Genomic DNA, 21,644 nt, shown 5'->3' with positions numbered 1-21,644 from the left:
GAATTTCCCTCCCTTTCAGATAAACTGCACTATCACCATAGTGGATTTTCTGCACTAATTTCCCCGCTAAGCTAATGGATTCCACACCCACATTTGTCATAAACCTTGCAGGGTCTCGAATCACCTGCTCCGTGGCCTTCTGTAAAATCCTAATGTTACCCTCCATGTAGAGCTCTATCTCTGTTCGCAGACAAGATGGCGATGCCTTCTCCAGTAGGGTGAAGGACGTCCGGCATCAGCAAGCCACGGCAGCCCCAGAACGAAGGACAGTTATCAATAAAACTAAAGCCTTGTTCTCTACAAAATTGTGCCAGCCACCTATTCAACCTATGTCAGCCTGCTAAACACCTCATCATTACCCCGGGAGGGGAGGGAACCAGAGACTATTAATCGATGCAGACACATCTTTCTGGCAAGGTCACAAGTCCTCTCTATGTCCATTTTTGTGACCTCTGAGTGCTTGTCCTGACATCATTGGCGCCGACGTGAATAACTATGTGACTGTATCTTGTGTCATGTTCCTTCGTCTGTCTTCCATCTGCAGCGTCAGCACTCTAAGATGGGAAGCAATGTCGGGAGCTCTGCCCCCAGGAATACATTTAACGTCAGCCGGTGTCTGTAACCTGACTTTGCAGGTGATAGAATCCCCTATCACTAAAGTCCGGCGTTTCGGCCTGGAGATAGCAGTGGAAGTCACCTGTGGGCTGAATGAACTCACATCAGTCATATCCAAGGGGGAATGCCAGTTCACAGTTCGCAATGGCAAGTGTGATCGGGGTACCACAACCGGCCACCAAGCCCTACGTGGCTTCCTCCGCCAAACCACAGTCTGAAAACCATCCTCCACAGCCAGCATTTCTAGGCTGATGCTAATGAGCACACTAGCCGGCCCAACACTAACCTCGTCTGGATTGCCCCAACATCTATCTCCACTGAGCTGAGAAGCTGTTCTAATTTACAGACACGGCTCTCTAAAAGAGCCACCATATCTTCCAGCATCATGCAGGATTTATGTAAAGTGTAAAGTAGTGTACTTTGTGCACCAGAAAATTCAAGAGTATAGCCAAGCAAGCGCGAGCTAACCACTAATGAATATGCTAACGACTCCTAAGGTTTACACAGGAGTAAATTAATGGCCTAAAAGTTACACTGAAAAAGTAACAGAAGTATTAGACTGATAGGAACAGCAAAGAAAAAAAAAACACTTCTAAGATTAATTTCATTTTCATTTTTCATTTATTTATATAGCACCAAATCACAACAAGGGTGCCTCAAGGCACTTCACACAAGTAAGGTCTAACCTTACCAACTCCCAGAGCAACAGTGGTAAGGAAAAACTCCCTCTGAGGAAGAAACCTCAAGCAGACCAGACTCAAAGGGGTGACCCTCTGCTTGGGCCATGATACAGACACAAATTATAAAACAATTCACAAGACAAACATACAGGAAATGTTGCCGGTGCACAGGACGGTTTCTGGAACAGATACCACACCCACCTCTGGATGGAGCTGCACCTCAAACAGAGAGAAAAGAAAAAAGCAGAATCAAGCATCAGAAAGACAACAAATACAGTGTAATTTGTGATCATTAAACAATGAGAAAAACAGAAGAAATACTAAGGTGATCGCCGGCCACTAGCCCTAAGCTTCACTAAAAGACCCAGAATTTAGATAAAGTTGAGGCCACGGCCTGCTCCGTTTACTAATAAAATTAATTAAAAGAGTAAAAAGCATAGTAACATACTATGCCAGTATGCTAGCCATACAAAAGGGAAAATAAGTGCGTCTTAGGTCTGGAGTTGAAAGTCTCTACCGAATCTGACTGTTTTATTGATGCATTCCACAGAACAGGGGCACGATAAGAGAAAGCTCTGTGACCCGCAGACTTCTTATTCACCCTAAGGACACAAAGTAGTCTTGCACCTTGAGAACAAAAGCCCAGGCCGGTACGTAGGGTTTAATTAGGTCAGCAAGGTAAGGAGGTGCCAGTTTGTGAACAACTATACAGACTAGTAGTAGAACCTTAAAATCTGATTTCACTGGGACAGGAAGCCAGTGAAGAGATGCCAAAATGGGTGTAATGTGGTCAAACTTTCTGCTTCGTGTCAAAAGTCTGGCAGCAGCATTTTGAACCAATTGGACACCCCTAATGCTGGACTGTGGTAAACCAGAAAATAGAACATTGCAATAGTTCAATCTAGAAGAGATAAACACATGAATCAGGGTCTTAGCATCAGCCATAGACAGGATGGGACGAATCTTCGTTATATTTCGCAGGTGGAAGAAAGCAGTCCTTGTAATATCTCTAATGTGGAGGCCAAAGGACAATGTAGGATCAGAAATTACCCCAAGGTTCCTCACTTTGTCAGTGTGATGTATGACACACGAGTCTAGGCCAGTAAATGGTGAGCACAAAACTGCTCCAAACACTCTGAGACAAGACAAGGATTAAGGGCAATCCATGACACCTGGATCACGATCGCAACCAAAACTCATGGGTTCTTCCCCTCATAAAGACACCTCAGCAGGTTTTGTCGAAAGAGAATGAAAATGTAATATTATTACATCCTGCTGCGGACCATCAAAGAAAGCAGGTTTTTTTTGTTTTGTTTTTTAAGAGAAACACGCTGTTAACAAATCAAAATGCAAAGTACTGGGATTCATGTACATATGTGTGAGCCTCATATCTTCCCAAAAATGTTTCCTCATGAAGTATTGTGTAAGTATTTTTAAGTTTTATTTCCGCTATATGTATTTTTTTTATATTGTGCATCTTATTTATTTTAAAAAATATTATTTCAGAAGTACAGGTGTGTGTGTGTGTGTTTTGTTTTTTGAGGCGGGGGCTCTTCAATCATGTGTTGCTCCAACTATTTCCAATCTGTGAAGCATAAATCTTGATGCTTTGCTCATACTGACTAAAATGTAACCAAAGGGCCAGTTTTGGCTGTTGTACCCATCATGTGACTGTAGCTATTTGGATAAACTGGGCAAACCAGTACTCCCATTACAGCTGCATGTGGAGTCCACCACTTTGCTTTATTGTCACTGCTGTGGTGTTTTCTGTAGTTATTATTAATTAAGGATTATTTATCATCTGCAGGATTTAACATGAGAGGGAGGGATGTGAGGAAGAAGAGGAAGGAAGAGATGGCTTATTTAAAGAAAGAGAGCGGGTGAGTGTGTGTGCAATGTTGGAGCAGACCCACGGAGCTGTGAGTACTGCAGAGCAGTAACACCTTTTCTGCTACGACATTACTTTATAACCAGACAAAAAAGTTGATTTGTTTGCATGCTGTTTGGTGTTTCTGCACCGTTTTTTTTTTTTTTGGGGGGGGGGGGGGGGGTACCCAAAGACTTCCAAATTCAATTTTGATTAGACTTTTTTCAGCTGAAATCTTTTTGACTTTACCCACATCATGCAGGATGTTTTTATTTTTGGAGATCGTTGCTTTAGTGGTGCCGATTGGGCTCATTGTCACCCTGTGATAAAACTGAAAATATTTCTTTGTGATATCTTATTTTTGACACATAATGTGAGAAAAGCCATCTGTGTAAATGTTTCTCTGTGTGTGTGTGTGTGTGTGTATGCAGGTGAGACATTGTCTACGTGTGTGAGTGTATAGGTGGGAGATCATGTCGGGTTCAAGTTCAACCCTGAGAGTGCGCTACTTCCTCACCTTTGCCACAGGCCTTGTGGAGTGCCTGTGCTTCGCAGGTGCTGTGTTTGGATGGGCTTCGCTTGTTTTTATTCTCAAAACAGAGGGTTACTTCAGCTCCCTGTGTCTCAATGCCACAAGAGACAATGGCACGCACGTCTTGGGTCAGTTTTACATCTTCATCTTTACTTCTCTGATTTCTGCAGAAGCTATTAAGGACAGGTGAATTTAAAATCAAGACGTATATGTTGCAGACTTGTGTAGATTTTGGATTTAAAGCTCTCCCCAAAATATTCTGCACATTTAGTCCATGGGCCAGCAATCATTTTTTAGCAAATCACTACCTCCCAAGGGGAAAAAACACCATTTCCAGTGTAGCCTTAGTATACCATAACCTATGTAAATTCTATAGTGGCCTTCCCAGAATCGGGTACAAGCAGTTACTTCTTCGAATCCTTCAGATAGATAATGTGGTACACTTTTCAATGTGCATGGAGCATTTTTAAATTTTGGCTTCTGTGTAATCTTTAATGAACTCCTATATTAACCCCCAAAACATGAATCAGCTGCAAATCGTGAATTATCTGCAGATAGTTAATTGTAAAATGTGAATAAAATGTGACTATCATTCATGATATATATATATATATATATATATATATATATATATATATATATATATATATATATATATATATATATATATATATATATATATATATATATATATGAGGTCTGTTAGAAAAGTATCAAACCTTTTTTTTGGTTCAAAAACCTGATGGATTTGAATCACGTGTGCTTGCATGAGCCAACCTTGAACCTTCGTGCGCATGCGTGAATTTTTTCACGCCTGTCGATTGCGTCATTTGCTGGCAAGCAGCCTTTGTGTGAGGACATGTGTTGTGCTCTCGGCAGTTTTTCATTGCAAGGAAAAAGACGGAACGACTGGAGCAGCGCTACTGCATGAAATTTTGCCAGAAACTGGGCGACAGCCAGGTGGAAACCATTCGGAAGATTCAGACAGCTTTCGGTGATTTTTCAGTCATGTGACTATCCGAGAAATTGTGGAAGAGGTGGGCATGTCACAGCATGTCCTGTGAGACTTCAACACGAAGGTGCTTTTGCTCCGCTGTCAGCATCTTCGGCATGAATTTCAATTGCAACTCTTTTCATGGCCAAATCTTCTGTCACAGTGGAATGTGCCGAAAAGGTGCTGATGTCCACCTCTTCCACAATTTCTCGGATAGTCACACAACGGTCCCGCATCACCACAGGGAGCATGCACCATAGGAAGCTTCTGCAAAACGTCCTCGCGTCAAGCAATCCAGTCCAGTCGAAGATTCAAGCTTCTCTACTATGGAAACCACCTGGACAACTGAGAGCCTACACAGAAACATCACCACAGCGTTCACTTTGGAATTGATCTGGTCATTTCAGCATGTTGATGGCTGACCGGAGCGTGGCTCGCTCTCCACCATTGTGCGGACGTCTCTAAACCGGTTGTACCACTCCTTAATCTGTGTGACGCCCATAGGATCGTCACCGAAAGCTGTCTGAATCTTCCGAATGGTTACCACCTGGCAGTCGCCCAGTTTCTGGCAAAATTTGATGCAGTCACGCTGCTCCAGTCGTTCCGCCTTTTTCCTTGCATTGAAAATCCCACGAGAGCACTACACACGACCTCACACAAAGGCTGCTTGCCAGCAAATGACGCAATCGACAGGCGTGAAAAAATTCACGCATGTGCACGAAGGTTCAAGGTTGGCTCATGCAAGCACACGTGATGCAAATCCATCAGGTTTTTGCAAAAAAAAAAAGTCTGATAGTTTTCTAACAGACCTCGTATATTTCAGTTTAAGTAGTTTACGGCTCAATTACTGCAGGAAATCTTGATCGCGAACACTATCAACGCAAAAATGTGTTTTGTTTGTTTTTTAAGGTGTCAAACTCAGGGAGGACAGAAACCTCCTCTGGAGACTCCGGTCAAGTTATAAAGATATTCAGAGATTCGAATAATCTCAACAGAAACGTTGTAGAAAAACAAACAACACTACTTTCTAACCTCAGGAAGGTAGACAACGAGCTACAATCTTATTTTTATCCATATGAACCATCCTCTGATCTGGATCTGAATGAGCAGACAGCTGAGAAACAGACGTGTAGGGCCCATCTACAAAGTGCAAAATATGAAAAGAGACACCAGAAAAATATTCAATAAATTCAGGTTTGGTGTCACCAAATTCACTGAACACATCAGTGGTCTCCTGCTGGTTATACTACAGTTATACTACAGTTGTGCATAGATGTAAGTGATGTTTAGACTCTTTAAGTGGTACCGAAATTCTGCTTGCTCCAAGACCTAACTGTGATGGCAGATGCATGTTTTTGTTTTGTTTTTGAAACTTTGAACTTTGAAACAATTGCTTCACAAGATGATTCAATGTTTTGAGATGCTTAAAAACAACAATGTACAAATTAGGCTCTTTAGAGATGTCAATTTCTTTAATGTAGGAGGAAGACTGACCTCTTACCAGAACGTGGGACAGCCATTTCTCTGGTTTTGCAATCTGCTGATTCTCTCTCATTGCATGCAAGAAAGAAATGAAGCTGTCCCCCTGCATTAAGGGGTATTTTATAGCAGAGATTCTTGAATTGGCAATGTAACCTGGCATGCACCAATAATGTATTAGCATAGTCCTTAATCCAGTTTGACTTTGTCCTTGTTGGAACAAACAGAAAAGTTAAAACTCAGGTTGCTTTCACACGTAACACAGAGTTGGCCGAATGTGGCTCAAACCAGCCGAAAAAAGCTGAATTAACGAACCTTGAAAAATTCCAGCCGCTGACGGGAGAGACAGATGGTCAGACAGCCATGTACAGATGCCGTACGATCCTGCGGTGATGGTTTCATGCATGCTCATGTGCACACACACAAACACAGTGCGACCACATGAGAGGTGTGATACCACATCGCGCACTCACAGCAGCGGCACACTCGACACACTCGCATTTGCATGCCATTTTGTTGCCGGGGGGGGGAGACACACTCACATGCCATTCGTGTTGCTGGAGGGGGGGAACGGCACACTCGCACACCATTTGTGTTGCTTGCGGGTGGACACAACACACTGACCGCCCTTTGAGCTTTTGAACACCTGGACTGCAGTTCAAAAGTGGTCGGCTGCTCTCTACTTTCATGCTGGCAGAGCAAATGGCCCCACATTTTCTAAGTGGCATTGGATGCACCCAGAATCAGGCTGAAAAGTGGGTTGAATGGGCACGCCATTCGTTATCATTCAGCCGCTGGTGTGAGGGCTGCCTCGATTGCGCTATTCGGCCATTGTTCGAAGTGGCCAATGATTTTGGGCAGCCCTTCTGCTGCAGCCCGATTTGTCCTACCTGCATTCTACATGCCGTACTAATGTTGCGAGCACGATCAGATGGCAGTGCGACCTCATCTTGCCCGCCGTTCCAATAGGTTTCCGGCGCGAGCGACATGCGAATGTAGAGTGCATGTGCTTTGGCTGAATGGTTGTGGCGACTGCTGTACGAGGCGTTTGAGGAGGCTCCTATTTTTCATGAGTTGCATTAGAATCCTCATCGGCGATTTGGCCTCAATTGTGTTATGTGTGAAGGGGCCATTACTTACGTACATTCAACAGCATGTACTTCTGCAGTGTGCAGCTGCTGCCCGCACAACTGGCTCTTGCATTCAGAGGTGGCAGCAACTTGTGTCACTTTCCAAAGTAGATATGGTGCACCACCTATTGACAAATACTGTTTCAGATTGCCCAAGGACCCACTTTTCACAAAACAATTTGTCAAAATGCTCATAATGGTAAAGTGTAATTACCTGATAAACTGATTCTCTTCCACATGGTCAAAACACAAAATGCAACACTTGCATTGAAATTCATTGAAATGTTTGAAATACCAAAAAGAACACAATTATATCAGAAACTAGAGCATCGCACTTGTAGACCACAAACATCTGCCAACACAAGTTTCCAATTCCACAAATTTTTACCTTGTTACAAATTTTCAAGGTCAAAGTCCTATTAGAAGTGGCTTTTCATAAGCTAAAATGTAATACAAATCTAGCATGTTGCCTGTGGGGCTTCCACGGGCTCTAGATTGGGTAGTATTTATAAAATAGGTAGCTGATATTTTTCAAGGGTGGAATTAAATTACGCAGAGTTTCTATAATGAGTTGGAATGGCGTGTGAGACCAGAATGTTTTTAGAACGTTAGACTTCAACAATTTTTAGAAGAGGAACTCAACCCTTGTATTTTCTGTTAATTATGTAATTTTTAATGTTAATTTCCTGTCTTATAAATTGTTTAGGTTCTTGTTATCATATATACATTATTATTATTATTATTATTATTATTATTATTATTATTATTATTATTATTATCATTTTATTTTTTCTTCTATTTTGTCATTTGATTTTTAAATGGACTACTGGAAATAAGTGTCTTCACTTTCTTGTGTCATCCATGTATTTTTAACATATTCACAATTATATTATGTACTTACATTGAACTTACTAAATAAAATGTCGCACGCACTTACGCTTTTAAAGATGGCTTACCGCCTCCTGCTGGAGTGGCATGTGAGTCCAGAATGTAGTTAGCAACATCCATTGTTCAGTGTTGTTAACTAATATCCATCACTTCTCCATTAATATTAGTCCTATCAATGTTCCGTTTTGGCAGCGTTCATCCTTGACCCAAAATACATAAACATACTAAACGGCAAATGTCAGCTCTCCCCAGCTTCTCTGCGACCAAAGGCATGCACGCACACATGCACGCACGCACTTTGTTGTTTCCGTATTCTGCTGCAAGCAAGTGCTTTTAATTTGACACACCCACTACAGTTTTCACTCATGGTCACGTCAACATGACACATAACTAACCTGACTAAACCAATGGAACTAGAAAACATGAACCACAATAACAACATTTAAACCTCAAAACCCCGAACTCCCATGGTGCATCGCAGCACAACATCCATTGTTTACTGGTTAGCTCAAAATGCTAATTTCTCCAAAAATATTTGTCCTATCAACTTTCTGTTTTTTCAGCGTTCATCCTTGACCCAAAATACATAAGCATACCAAACAGCAAATGTTACCTCTCCCTGGTTTCTGCATGATCAAAGCCATACACACGCACACATACAGAGGCCACTTGGCTATTATATATATATATATATATATATATATATATATATATATATCAAAAGGGCTTTTCAATGTTGAAAACAATCAAATATCTGTTAAACACAGATCAGATGCAGATCAAACTTAGTCTCTTCATTGAGAGTGCCACTTTGCACCTCATTGCCACAAATGAGAGTGATTAAGGCACTTTTGATTGAGATGTAATGCAAAATGTACAGCAAATGGGGTGGCACCGTGACTTAGTGTTTAGCACTGGTGCCTCACAGCAAGAAGGTTGTGGGATTGATTCCCGGGCTTTCTGTGTGGAGTTTACATGTTCTCCCCATGTCTGCGTGGGTTTCCTCCAGGCACTCCGGTTTCCTCCCACAATCAAAACAGGCTTATTTAGGGTCTGCTCCTTTTTTGTGCCCCTGATCAAGGCAGCATCTCTACATATGGAGTTGGTCCCCGGGCGCTGGACTGTGGCTGCCCACTGCTCCTAGTGGTAAGATTGTGTCTGAAATTAGGATGGGTTACATGCAGAGGACAGGTTTCGTTGTATGTATACTGTATATGTGCAATGACAATAAAGTTTCTATTCTATTCTATTGTATTCAAATAGACTTCTCAATATAAAATTCAAAGGTCCATAAAATCCACAGTCCAGATCAGAGTCGGATCAAACTTTATCAGGCGATAGGGAGTACCACTTTGCACCCCACTTTCAAATACGAGTGTGATTGGGGCACATTTGATTAACATATAATGTAAAATATACATTAAATGCGGTTTTCAATGTTAAATTTAAATGGCCACAAAATCTGAAATGTAGATCAGATCCGGATCAAACTTTGTCAGTTGATAAATGATACCATCCTACATATTGCTTTCAAATATGAAAGAGACTTAATCTTTTTTGACAGAGTTATAAATTTTTGAAAATTTGTTCAATGCAAAGGATGAATATTTGTCAATTTTCCAAGATTTCCCTGACTTGGCCCTTTGACCTATGACCTTGAAAATTTAATCACTTCTTGCCTATCAGGATATGACTCTTCAGTTAAAATGTCATAACGATATATGAAAAAATGTGGGCTCCAGGCTGTTTACAAACAGACAAACAAACAAACAGACAAACAGGGACAATAACATTACCTCCTCCAATTTCGTTGGCAGAGGTAAATATTCTGTTTGAAAATACTGGTGGCATTCAGTGGAATGTGATGCCCAAAAGTAATTTGTGGGTGTGAGCTCTAAAATCATCACCTCAGTGGCCACACAATTTAAACCCTTTTCTCTTTTTTGTCTCTTTCTCTTTTTTTCAGATTGCAGTGGACAGGATGCACAGTTCTCACTGATTTTTACCATTACCTCTTTCTCGAACAATTTCCTGACACTTCCCAATGGTGTTGTGTATGACCACTTTGGCACCAGAGTGGCTCAGCTATTAGGAATGTGAGTCCAGTGATGCTTCATTGTCATCATTTAAGTGAAACTAAATGTTAGTGAAAACACATATGTGGCTTCCTTCAACAATCTCATCAAAAAGATCACAAAACCCCTACAACCTGATGGAGTTATTCACCCATATGATTAAAAGAATACAGCAGAGCACCTGTCCTTGGTGGTCGTAGACATGTGAGGTATAAAGATTTTATATCATAGTAATAGTAATTCTAATAAACTTTCATTTCCATTGTACCTTTCAAGCAAGAAATGCAGCTGTAAGTGATTTATGGCAGTAATAAAAGTTACTACTGCTTTGTATTTATTAGTGTATCTCATAACACATGCACATGTTGCTACAAAATTCAAATAATATGTATGTGACAGCCTATAAAGGGAAATTAAACTAGACCTGAGGCTCTGGGGGGGGAAACAGAACCTTATATAAGAAAATGTGCATTTTGGGGTTCATAACCACAACAGAAACAGTCAGGTTTTTCATTGCACTCCTTAAAATATCAGCTACATATCTCTGAAACTGAAAACTTCCCTTCATATAATTAGGAAATTAAAATGTTTGGTGTGACACGAATCCAAAATTATGTCAGCGTTTTTGTTCATTTCCTTCCTGTTCAGTTCTGAAAACTATCCACAAATGTCATTGTGCTATTTTTGGTGTCATTTTGTCAAGCTGGTTGTCTCAAACAGTTGATCTTCTCTTTGCATCACTGTCACTCCCGTGGTTGGTATAAGCTCTTGTCATGTTAATTTCACAATAATTTTCTCATCTCCATCAGATTTCTCTACACCACTGGCACCCTGTTGGTAGCTTTCTCGAGTGCAGGTGAAAATCACGTTTCATTTGGCATATTATTGTCCTGTTTCAAGTGCAGATTGTCCTGGAAACATTGACGAAGGCCTTACGTTGAATCACTTGTTTTTCATCTTTTCTTTTTTCTTCAGCTTTGCCTGAGCTGCTCTATCCAGCTCTTCCCTTCATGGCTGTGGGCGGCCTCTTGTTCCTCATCACTAACATGCAGGTACTAAATTGGTTACTTACAGTAGTGTTCAGAATAATAGTAGTGCTATGTGACTAAAAAGATTAATCCAGGTTTTGAGTATATTTCTTATTGTTACATGGGAAACAAGGTACCAGTAGATTCAGTAGAGTCTCACAAATCCAACAAGACCAAGCATTGATGATATGCACACTCTTAAGGCTATGAAATTGGGCTATTAGTAAAAAAAAAAAGTAGAAAAGGGGGTGTTCACAATAATAGTAGCATCTGCTGTTGATGCTACAAACTCAAAACTATTATGTTCAAACTGCTGTTTTCAGCAATCCTGTGAATCACTGAACTAGTATTTAGTTGTATAACCACAGTTTTTCATGATTTCTTCACATCTGCGAGGCATTAATTTTGTTGGTTTGGAACCAAGATATTGCTCATTTACTAGTGTGCTTGGGGTCATTGTCTTGTTGAAACACCCATTTCAAGGGCATGTCCTCTTCAGCATAAGGCAACATGACCTCTTCAAGCATTTTGACATATCCAAACTGATCCATGATACCTGGTATGCGATATATAGGCCCAACACCATAGTGGAGAAACATGCCCATATCATGATGCTTGCACCACCATGCTTCAGTGTCTTCACTGTGAACTGTGGCTTGAATTCAGAGTTTGGGGGTCATCTCACAAACTGTCTGTGGCCCTTGGACCCAAAAAGAACAATTTTACTCTCATCAGTCCACAAAATATTCCTCCATTTCTCTTTAGGCCAGTTGATGTGTTCTTTGGCAAATTGTAACCTCTTCTGCACATGTCTTTTATTTAACTGAGGGACTTTGTGGGGGCTCCCCCTCTAGCTGCCACCTTATCGTGGTGGGGGAGTTTGTGTACCCGGATGATCCTAGGAGCTATGTTGTCGGGGGCTTTGTGCCCCTTGTAGGGTCTCCCAAGGCAAACAGGTCCTAGGTGACGGGTCAGACTAAGGGCAGTTCAGAACCTCCATGACCACTAAAAAATCAAGGACAGAGACGTCGCCTGGTATGGCGGAGCCGAGGCCCCCCCTCTGGAGCCAGGCCTGGGGTTGGGGCTTGCGCGCGAGCGCCTGGTGGTCAGGCCTTAGCCCATGGGGCCCGTCCGGGCTCAGCCCAAAAGAGCGGCATGGGCCCACCCTCCTGTGGGTTCACCACCTGCAGAGGGGGCCATGGGGGTTGGGTGCAGAGAGGATTGGGTGGCGGTCGAGGGCGGGTGGCCCGGCGGCCCGGTCCGTGCTCACAGCCTCTGGCTGTTGGGACGTGGAATGTCACCTCGCTGGGGGGGAAGGAGCCTGAGCTTGTGCGGGAGGTTAAGAGATACCGACTAGAGATAGTCGGGCTCACCTCCACTCACAGCTTGTGCTCTGGTACCCAACTCCTGGAGAGGGGCTGGATGCTTCATTTTTCTGGCGTTTCCCACGGGGAGAGGTGGAGAGCTGGGGTTGCATTGCTTATTGCTCCCCAGCTCAGTCGCCATGTGTTGGAGTTTACTCCAGTGAATGAGAGGGTCGCGTCCCTATGCCTTCGGGTCGGGGACAGGTCTCTCACCGTTGTCTCAGCCTACGGGCCGAGCGGCAGTGCAGAGTACCCGACCTTCTTGGAGTCCCTGGGAGGGGTACTAGATAGCGCTCCGACTGGGGACTCCATTGTTCTCCTGGGGGATTTCAACGCCCACGTGGGCGGCAACAGTGAGACCTGGAGGGGGGTGACCGGGAAGCACGGCCTCCCTGATTTGAACCCGAGTGGTGTTCAGTTGTTGGACTTCTGTGCTAGTCACAGTTTGTCCATCACGAACACCATGTTCGAGCACAAGGGTGCCCATAAGTGCACGTGGCACCAGGACACCCTGAGCCGGAGGTCGATGATCGACTTTGTAGTCGTATCATCTGACCTTCGGCCACGTGTCTCGGACACTCGAGTGAAGAGAGGGGCAGAGCTGTCGACCAATCACCACCTGGTGGTGAGTTGGATCCGCTGGGAGTGGAGGAAGCCGGTCAGACCTGGCAGGCCCAAACGTATCGTGAGGGTCTGCTGGGAATGACTGGCAGAACCCTCTGTCAGCGAGGTCTTCAACTCCCACCTCCGGGAGAGCTTCTTCCAGATCCCGGGGGAGGTTGGAGACATGGAGTCCGAGTGGACCATATTCTCCACCTCCATTGTTGATGCGGCCACTCGTAGCTGTGGTCACAAGGTCTCTGGTGCCTGTCGCGGCGGCAATCCCCGAACCTGGTGGTGGACGCTGGAAGTAAGGGATGCCGTCAAGCTGAAGAAGGAGTCCTACTTATCCTTGTTGGTAGGTGGGACCCCGGAGGCAGCTGACAGGTACCGGCAGGCCAAGCATGCCGCAGCCCGTGCCGTCGCAGAGGCAAAACCTCAGGTGTGGGAGGAGTTCAGGGAGGCTATGGAGGAGGACTATCGGTCAGCCTCGAAGAGATTCTGGCAAACCGTCCGGTGCCTCAGGAGGCGGAAGCAGCTCTTCACCAGCACTGTTTACGGTGTGGGTGGAGAGCTGTTGACCCTGACTGGGGATGTTGTCGGGCGGTGGAAGGAATACTTCGAGGATCTCCTCAATCCCATCGTCACGTCTTCCGAAGAGGAAGCAGAGACTGGGGACTCAGAGGCAGAGTCATCCATTACCCAGGCCGAAGTCACCGAGGTGGTTAGAAAGCTCCTCGGTGGCAAGGCTCCTGGGGTGGATGAAATCCGTCCTGAGTACCTTAAGGCTCTGGATCTTGTGGGACTGTCTTGGCTGACACGCCTCTGCAACATCGCGTGGCGATCGGGGACAGTGCCTCTGGATTGGCAGACCGGGGTGGTGGTCCCTCTGTTTAAGAAGGGAGACCGGAGGGTGTGTTCCAACTATAGGGGGATCACACTCCTCAGCCTCCCCGGTAAGGTCTATTCCAGAGTACTGGAGAGGAGAATTCGACCGATGGTTGAACCTCGGATTCAGGAGGAGCAGTGTGGTTTTCGTCCTGGTCGCGGCACACTGGACCAGCTCTACACGCTCCATCGGGTGCTCGAGGATTCATGGGAGTTCGCCCAACCAGTCCACATGTGTTTTGTGGATCTGGAGAAGGCGTTCGACCGTGTCCCTCGGGGGAGTACGGGGTCCGGGGTCCTTTGCTAAGGGCTATCCAGTCCCTGTACGACCGCAGCAGGAGCTTGGTTCGCATTGCCGGTAGTAAGTCAAACCTGTTTCCAGTGCACGTTGGCCTCCGCCAGGGCTGCCCTTTGTCACCGGTTCTGTTCATTATTTTTATGGACAGAATTTCTAGGCGCAGCCAGGGTGTAGAAGGGGTCTGGTTTGGGAACCACAGAATCTCATCTCTGCTGTTTGCGGACAATGTGGTTCTGTTGGCTTCATCAAATGAGGACCTTCAGCATGCACTGGAGCGGTTTGCAGCCGAGTGTGAAACGTCTGGGATGAAAATCAGCACCTCCAAATCCGAGGCCATGGTTCTCGACCAGAAAAAGGTGCTTTGCCCTCTTCAGGTCGGTGGAGTGTCCTTGCCTCAAGTGGAGGAGTTTAAGTATCTCGGGGTCTTGTTCACGAGTGAGGGATGGATGGAGCGTGAGATTGATAGATGGATCGGTGCAGCATCTGCAGTGATGCGGTCGCTGTATCGGACCGTCGTGGTGAAGAGAGAGCTGAGTAGGGGGCAAAGCTCTCGATTTACCGATCGATCTACGTTCCGATCCTCACCTATGGTCATGAGATTTGGCTCATGACAGAAAGAACGAGATCGCGAGTACAAGCGGCCGAGATGAGTTTCCTCCGCAGGGTGGCTGGGCGCTCCCTTAGAGATAGGGTGAGGAGCTCGGTCACTCGGGAGGAGCTCGGATTTGAGCCGCTGCTCCTCCACGTCGAAAGGAGTCAGTTGAGGTGGCTCGGGCATCTCTTCCGGATGCCCCCTGGACGCCTCACTGGAGAGGTGTTCCAGGCACGTCTTACTGGGAGGAGGCCCCGGGGAAGACCCAGGACACGCTGGAGGGACTACATTTCTCGGCTGGCTTGGGAACGCCCTGGGGTTCCCCCGGAGGAGCTGGGGGAGGTGTGTGTGGATCGGGAGGTCTGGGCGGCTTTGCTTGAGCTGCTGCCCCCGCGACCCGACTCCGGATAAAGCGGAAGAAAATGGATGGATGGATGGATGGATGGACTTTGTGGGGCATTCTTGCAAATAAATTAGCTTCACACAGGTGTCTTCTAACTGTCACAGCACTTACAGGTAACTCCAGACTGTCTTTGATCATCCTGGAGCTGATCAATGGGTGAGCCTTTGCCATTCTGGTTATTCTTCTATCCATTTTGATGGTTTTCCATTTTCTTCCACGCATCTCTGGTTTTTTGTCCATTTTAAAGCATTGAAGATCATTGTAGATGAACAGCCTATAATTTTTTGCACCTGTGTAAAAGAGCAGGGTGGTGTCTGTGTTCTGCAGCAGGTAGATGGTTACAGTCAAGAGTTGGGGATGAACCAACTGGCCATCTGGGTGGTTGCCATCCACAACCCAAAGGCAGTTCCAGCACCATCACATGCTCCAACACCTGACATACAAAGATACAAACACTCTTTGTTTGTTGCAAAGCCATGAGTTTGCATGTAGCTACAAACTGAGACTTCTTGAAAAAGAACAGAACATTTGTAATTGTAAAAATTAATCTGCAGGTTACAGACTATAATTGTACTGATAGTGTTTCATTCCATGTTATTAATGGGTGAGTGTACATGTGCGTGTACTGAATTAGTGCAATGTTACAATAAGATACTGTAGAAAATTCGCCTGATCAACAACCACAGTCTCTCTGGGTCCTGTGACCTGTGCAAATCTGTCTGAGCTTTTTTTTTTTCTTTATCTCATGAAAGGACAGTGGTCTGCCTTGATATTATCAACGTTAACCAGATAAAATATTAATTTTCTCTTCAGGTCATCTCAAACCTTTTCTCTTCGTGCCACTCGCACTGACTGCTGGGCTTTCCTCATGATCTCGTGGCATGAGAACACAAAAACCTCTCGGGGTTAATGTGTAATTTATTGAAACGTGTACCCGCTGACTTGAGTATTTACCACCCAAAGGTTTGCCTACCCATAATGCCTGCTTAATTGTAACCACTCTGTGTTAAAGGGATTCTAGTGCAGCTTGAACACATCATGGGTTGGGGTGGCGTTAACAGCCAGGGACAAAAGGATTTGGACAGTGGCTTTTCTTTTTTTTTAAATAATTGCTTCTGCACACCATCAGGATGAATTTGAAATGGATCAGTAAAGATTTTCTTGCAGTGAAGTCTTTCAAGTGGTTTACCAAAATGATTGTATTAACCATTTAAAAATTATAGGCTTGTGCCTCTGAAGGTGAAGCAGGTTTATGAACTGTTTGACCCAGTGTGTGCATCTATCTGTGCATCCATGCATGTATGTGTGGTCAATGTGTATATGATGTCTTGCCAAAGACTTTGTCTTAAATTGCAATCTTAGGTCACAAGGTCACCTTGGTAAGACTTCAAACAAACACAACATTGAGCGCCTTTCAGTTGCAGAGGCAAAGTCTCAAACACTTTGTGTGTGAAATACCTTGACAAAGTCTTTTTGTACAGTGCATCTGGAAAGTATTCACAGCACTTCACTTTTTCTCATTTTCTCTTTCTCATTTTATGTTACAACCTTATTCCAAAATGGAGTAAATTCATTTCTTACCACAAAATTCTACTCACAACACCCCATAATGACAACATGAAAAAGGATTTTGAAATTTTTGTAATTTTATTAAAAATACAAAGCTAGGGACAGTTTGGAGACAAGGTCAGAGAGGCAAGATTGAGATGGTTTGGACATGTGCAGAGGAGGGACCCAGGGTATATAGGGAGAGAGATGCTGGGGATGGAGCCACCAGGCAGGAGGAGAAGAGGGAGGTCAAAGAGGAGGTTTATGGATGTGGTGTGGAGGACATGCAGGTGGTGGTGTGACAGAGGAAGATACAGAGGACAGGATGAGATGGAAATGATTGATGTGCTGTGGCGACCTGTAATGGGAACAGCTGAAAGAAACAAACAAATCATGTGTACATAAGTATTCACACCCTTTGCTGCACCTTTGGCAGCAGTTACTTGAGACAATCCTGTCTCAGAGGTCTACAGACAATTCCTTTGACTTCATGCATGGTTTGTGCTCTGACATTCACTGTCAACTGTGGGAGCTTATATGTAGACTAGGTGTGTGTCTATCCAAATCATGTCTGATCAATTGAATTTACCCCAGGTGGACTCCATTTAAGCCGTAGAAACATCTCAAGGATGATCAGTGGAAGATGTACCTGAGCTCAAATTTGAGCTTCATGGTAAAGGCTGTGAATACTTTTTCATTTTTAATCAATTTGCAAAATAAAAAAAAAAATCACATTGTCATTAGGGGGTATTGTGTGTAGAATGTTGAGGGGGAAAATGAATTTCATCCATTTTAGAAAAAGGCTGTAACATAAAAATGTGGAAAAAGTGCAGCCCTGTGAACACTTTCTGGATCCACTGTATCTTGGTGAAACATAAAATTAACCCCTGACAGCTCTGTCAGCTTTGTGACAGTTTCAGGTAGAATTAAAAATCCTTCCATAGAAAACATACGTGCAACATTATAAAATTAAGGGGGCACTTCTTTACAGATACGACACAGCGCCCTTTTGATCAACTGGTGATTAATCTATAGATGTTTTACAGTGTTGTTGCTGTAGAAAAAGAGCAAGTCAACGAAATCATGAAAAGGCCAATATTTCTATGAATTTCATGCCCATGATGGCTGTATGTAACACAAATATAATGACATATAAAATTGTGTTTTTTAGGAAATTGTGCAGATGGAGCTTGCACACTGTTCGCTACCAATTACCTAAAGATAATATATATACAGTGAGGAAAATAAGTATTTGTACACCCTGCGGGTTTGCAATTTCTCCCACTTAGAAATCATGGAGGGGTCTGAAATTTTCATCTTAGGTGCATGTCCACTGTGAGAGACATAATCTAAAAAAAAATAAATAAATCAGGAAATCACAATGTATGATTTTTTAAAAATAATTTATTTGTATGTTACTGCTGCAAATAAGTATTTGAACACCTACCAACCAGCAAGAATTCTGGCTCACACAGACCTGTTAATTTTTCTTTAAGAAGTCCTCTTATTCTACACTCTTTACCTGTATTAATTGCACCTGTTTGAACTTGTTACCTGTATAAAAGACACCTGTTCACATAATCAATCACACTCCAACCTTTCCACCATAGCCAAGACCAAAGAGCTGGGACCATAGTCACAAAGATTACATTAGTAACACATGATGCTGTCATGGTTTAAAATCCTGCAGGGCAGCAAGGTCCCCCTGCTCAAGCCAGCACATGTCCAGGCCTGTTTGAAGTTCACCAGTGACCATCTGGATGATCCAGAGGAGGAATGGGAGAAGGTCATGTGGTCAGATGAGACCAGAATACAGCTTTTTGGAATCAACTCCACTTACCATGTTTAGAGGATGAGAACAACCCCAAGAAAACCATCCCAACCGTGAAGCATGGGGGTGGAAACATCATACTCTGGGGGTGCTCTTCAGCAGAGGAGACAGGACGACTGCACCGTATTGAAGGGAGGATGGATGGGGTCATGTATTGTGAGATTTTGGCAAACAACCTCCTTTCCTCAGTAAGAGCATTGAAGATGGGTCATGGCTGGGTCTTCCAGCATGACAGTGACCCCAAACACACAGCCAGGGCAACTAAGGAGGGGCTCCGTAAGAAGCATTTCAAGGTCCTGGAGTGGCCTGGCCAGTCTCCAGACCTGAACTCAGTAGAAAATCTTTGGAGGGAGCTGAAACTCCAAACCTGAAAGATCTAAAGAAGACCTGTATGGAGGAGTGGACCAAAATCTCTGCTGCAGTGTGTGAAAACCTGGTGGAAAAACTACAGGAAAACGTTTGACCTCTGTAATTGCAAACAAAGGCTACTGTACTAAATATTAACATTGATTTTCACAGGTGTTGAAATACTTATTTGCAGCAGTAACATACAAATAAATTATTTAAAAAATCCTACATTGTGATTTCCAGATTATTATTTTTTTTTTTTAGATTATGTCTCTCACAATGGACATGCACCTAAGATGAAAATTTCAGACCCCTCCATGATTTCTAAGTGGGAGAACTTGCAATACCGCAGGAAATTTATATATATATATATATATATATATATATATATATATATATATATATATATATATATATATATATATATACACACACACACACACACACAGCGGTTTCTGCATGTGCAGATACTCAGCTAGAAGAAGATTGTGCTGCATAGCTGTCTATTGTCATTGTACAACTGGGCATACAACAATAGAGAAAGCTGCAGCATTGTTTGGATTAAACAGAGGGTCACCCCTTTCAGTCTGGTCTGCTTGAGGTTTCTTCCTCAGAGGGAGTTTTTCCTTACCACTGTCTCCTGTGTGCTTACTCTGGGGGTTGGTAAGGTTAGACCTTACTTGTGTGAAGCACCTTGAGACAACTTTGTTGTGATTTGGCGCTATATAAATGAAAATAAATTGAAAAAAATTTAAAGATTGAAGCGGTTAATCCACCTCAAGATCTTGATGGTAGAACCTTTCCTCCTATGTTTTTCCCCTGAACCATTTCCAAGATAAATGAATGTTGGATTTTAAAAAGGAATGTGGTGTAATAAGTTTGTACATACAGACTGAAAAGCTGAAAGACTTTGGCTCTTGTTAAGGTCGGGAACCTCTTTGGTGCACGTCGCTCCTCCATCATCACTCTCTACAACGGGGCCTTTGATTCTTCAGCTGGACTCTTTCTCATTATAAAGGTGGGAAGCATTTGCACACAGCTGATATCTGCAGGACACCAGCTCGTGTACTGATGGTCTTGTCTTTCCGTTGTAGATTCTGTATGAGGCTGGCGTCCCTTTCAAAGTCTCCCTCCTCTTTATAGCCTCATGCAGTGTTATTCACTTGTTGAGGTCCTTCTTCCTGATGCCGAGAACCTTCATTCCTTACCCGCTGCCTGAAGGTTATACATACGGGTAGGAAATGCCTCCTCAAAATCCACACAGAGAATACAGCCACTGGACTCAGTGTTTTTGTTTGTTTGTTTGGCTTTTTAAAATTCTCAAAATTTTAGACAAAATCTCAAACCAGGAAAAAAAAAAAAAAAAAATCAGTAAATTATTTTGAATAAAATCATGAGTAACATTGTGATAATTTTACAAGATTTCATGAAGTGATACAAATACTTGTTAAAAAGCCCATTTCCAGAGTCATATCATTACACTCACAGAAATATTTAACCCTAACTTTTAAGATATATGTAATTTTATTACATGACTAATTCCCATTTACTTTTTTTTAGATCATTTTAATACAAACCTACCAAATAAACCTTACATGATGCATATTCATTACTGTAATAAATCCTATTAATTTGAAATGCATAATCCTCAGCTTTATGTATTTAGTATTAATAAAATATAATTACTCTAAATCAATAATAATGACAGTATTTATTTAAAATACATAAAGTATATTGTCTGAATTGCATAATGACAGTATTTATTTAAAATACATAAAGTATATTGTCTGAATTGCATAATGACAGTATTTATTTAAAATACATAAAGTATATTGTCTGAATTGCATAATAATTATGTTACCTATACATGATAAATGGCATAGTTAACATTATTATGCAATTCAAACAATATACTTTATGTATTTTAAATAAATACTGTCATTATTGTTGGGAAAGCGAAGTACACGGACCCACGCCAGGAGGCGTAAATGAACGGCCAATAGGAAGTCCGAATAAATAACAATTTATTCTGCAAATGTGCACAAACAACCAGATATGCTTTTAGTCTGTCAATCACAAGACTCGGTGACGCGTGGGCAGGCCTGAGGGTAGGAGACACCTAACCAGAGAAGAGCCGGGACCCACGAGGTTCCACCACCAACGGAGACCTGCAACACACCGGAGCCGCCAAGTCCTGAGTCCCCAGGTGGCCACCGCTCCAGCTGTCAGACCCGGTACTGCTGACAGGAACAGACACAGGTTAAAGGTGGGTGTGTGTACACCCAGCAAACAGTCAGCAACTCACAGAAATCCTCCTGGAGGAAATAATCCAGATACTCCCAGAGTGCCGAGCAAAACTGGAGAACGTGCAGTGTTATACTTAGTGAGTCAGAAGTTAGGAGTGGAGACGCCAACTCCTCCAACTTCCACAAACTCGGCTACAAGCTGCAAGTATAAATCACAACTGCAAAGACTTCAGAAAAC

At 43.2% G+C, this 21,644-nt stretch overlaps 1 protein-coding gene across 2 annotated transcripts in view; it reads left to right on the top strand.

The window, feature by feature from the left end:
* Window positions 1–3,188: 3,188 nt before the first annotated feature.
* The window catches only part of LOC117520842 (solute carrier family 43 member 3-like), a 35,291-nt gene continuing 16,835 nt past the window's right edge, over window positions 3,189–21,644 (top strand). The window contains exons 1-7 of one of the 2 annotated variants that reach the window (XM_034182177.1): window positions 3,189–3,214; window positions 3,626–3,822; window positions 10,152–10,281; window positions 11,070–11,116; window positions 11,236–11,312; window positions 20,086–20,178; window positions 20,255–20,394. In XM_034182177.1, coding sequence (XP_034038068.1) covers window positions 3,636–3,822; window positions 10,152–10,281; window positions 11,070–11,116; window positions 11,236–11,312; window positions 20,086–20,178; window positions 20,255–20,394 — 674 coding nt within the window. In that variant the 5' untranslated portion in view covers window positions 3,189–3,214; window positions 3,626–3,635. Of the gene's footprint in view, window positions 3,215–3,593; window positions 3,823–10,151; window positions 10,282–11,069; window positions 11,117–11,235; window positions 11,313–20,085; window positions 20,179–20,254; window positions 20,395–21,644 lie in introns of both variants that reach the window. The other variant, XM_034182178.1, reaches the window with a different exon arrangement.

The sequence above is a fragment of the Thalassophryne amazonica genome, chromosome 11, assembly GCF_902500255.1.
Source record: "Thalassophryne amazonica chromosome 11, fThaAma1.1, whole genome shotgun sequence".
Taxonomy (NCBI): domain Eukaryota; kingdom Metazoa; phylum Chordata; class Actinopteri; order Batrachoidiformes; family Batrachoididae; genus Thalassophryne; species Thalassophryne amazonica.
The sequence above is the reverse complement of the archived record's forward strand: the minus strand, read 5'-3'. Positions and strand labels throughout refer to the sequence as shown.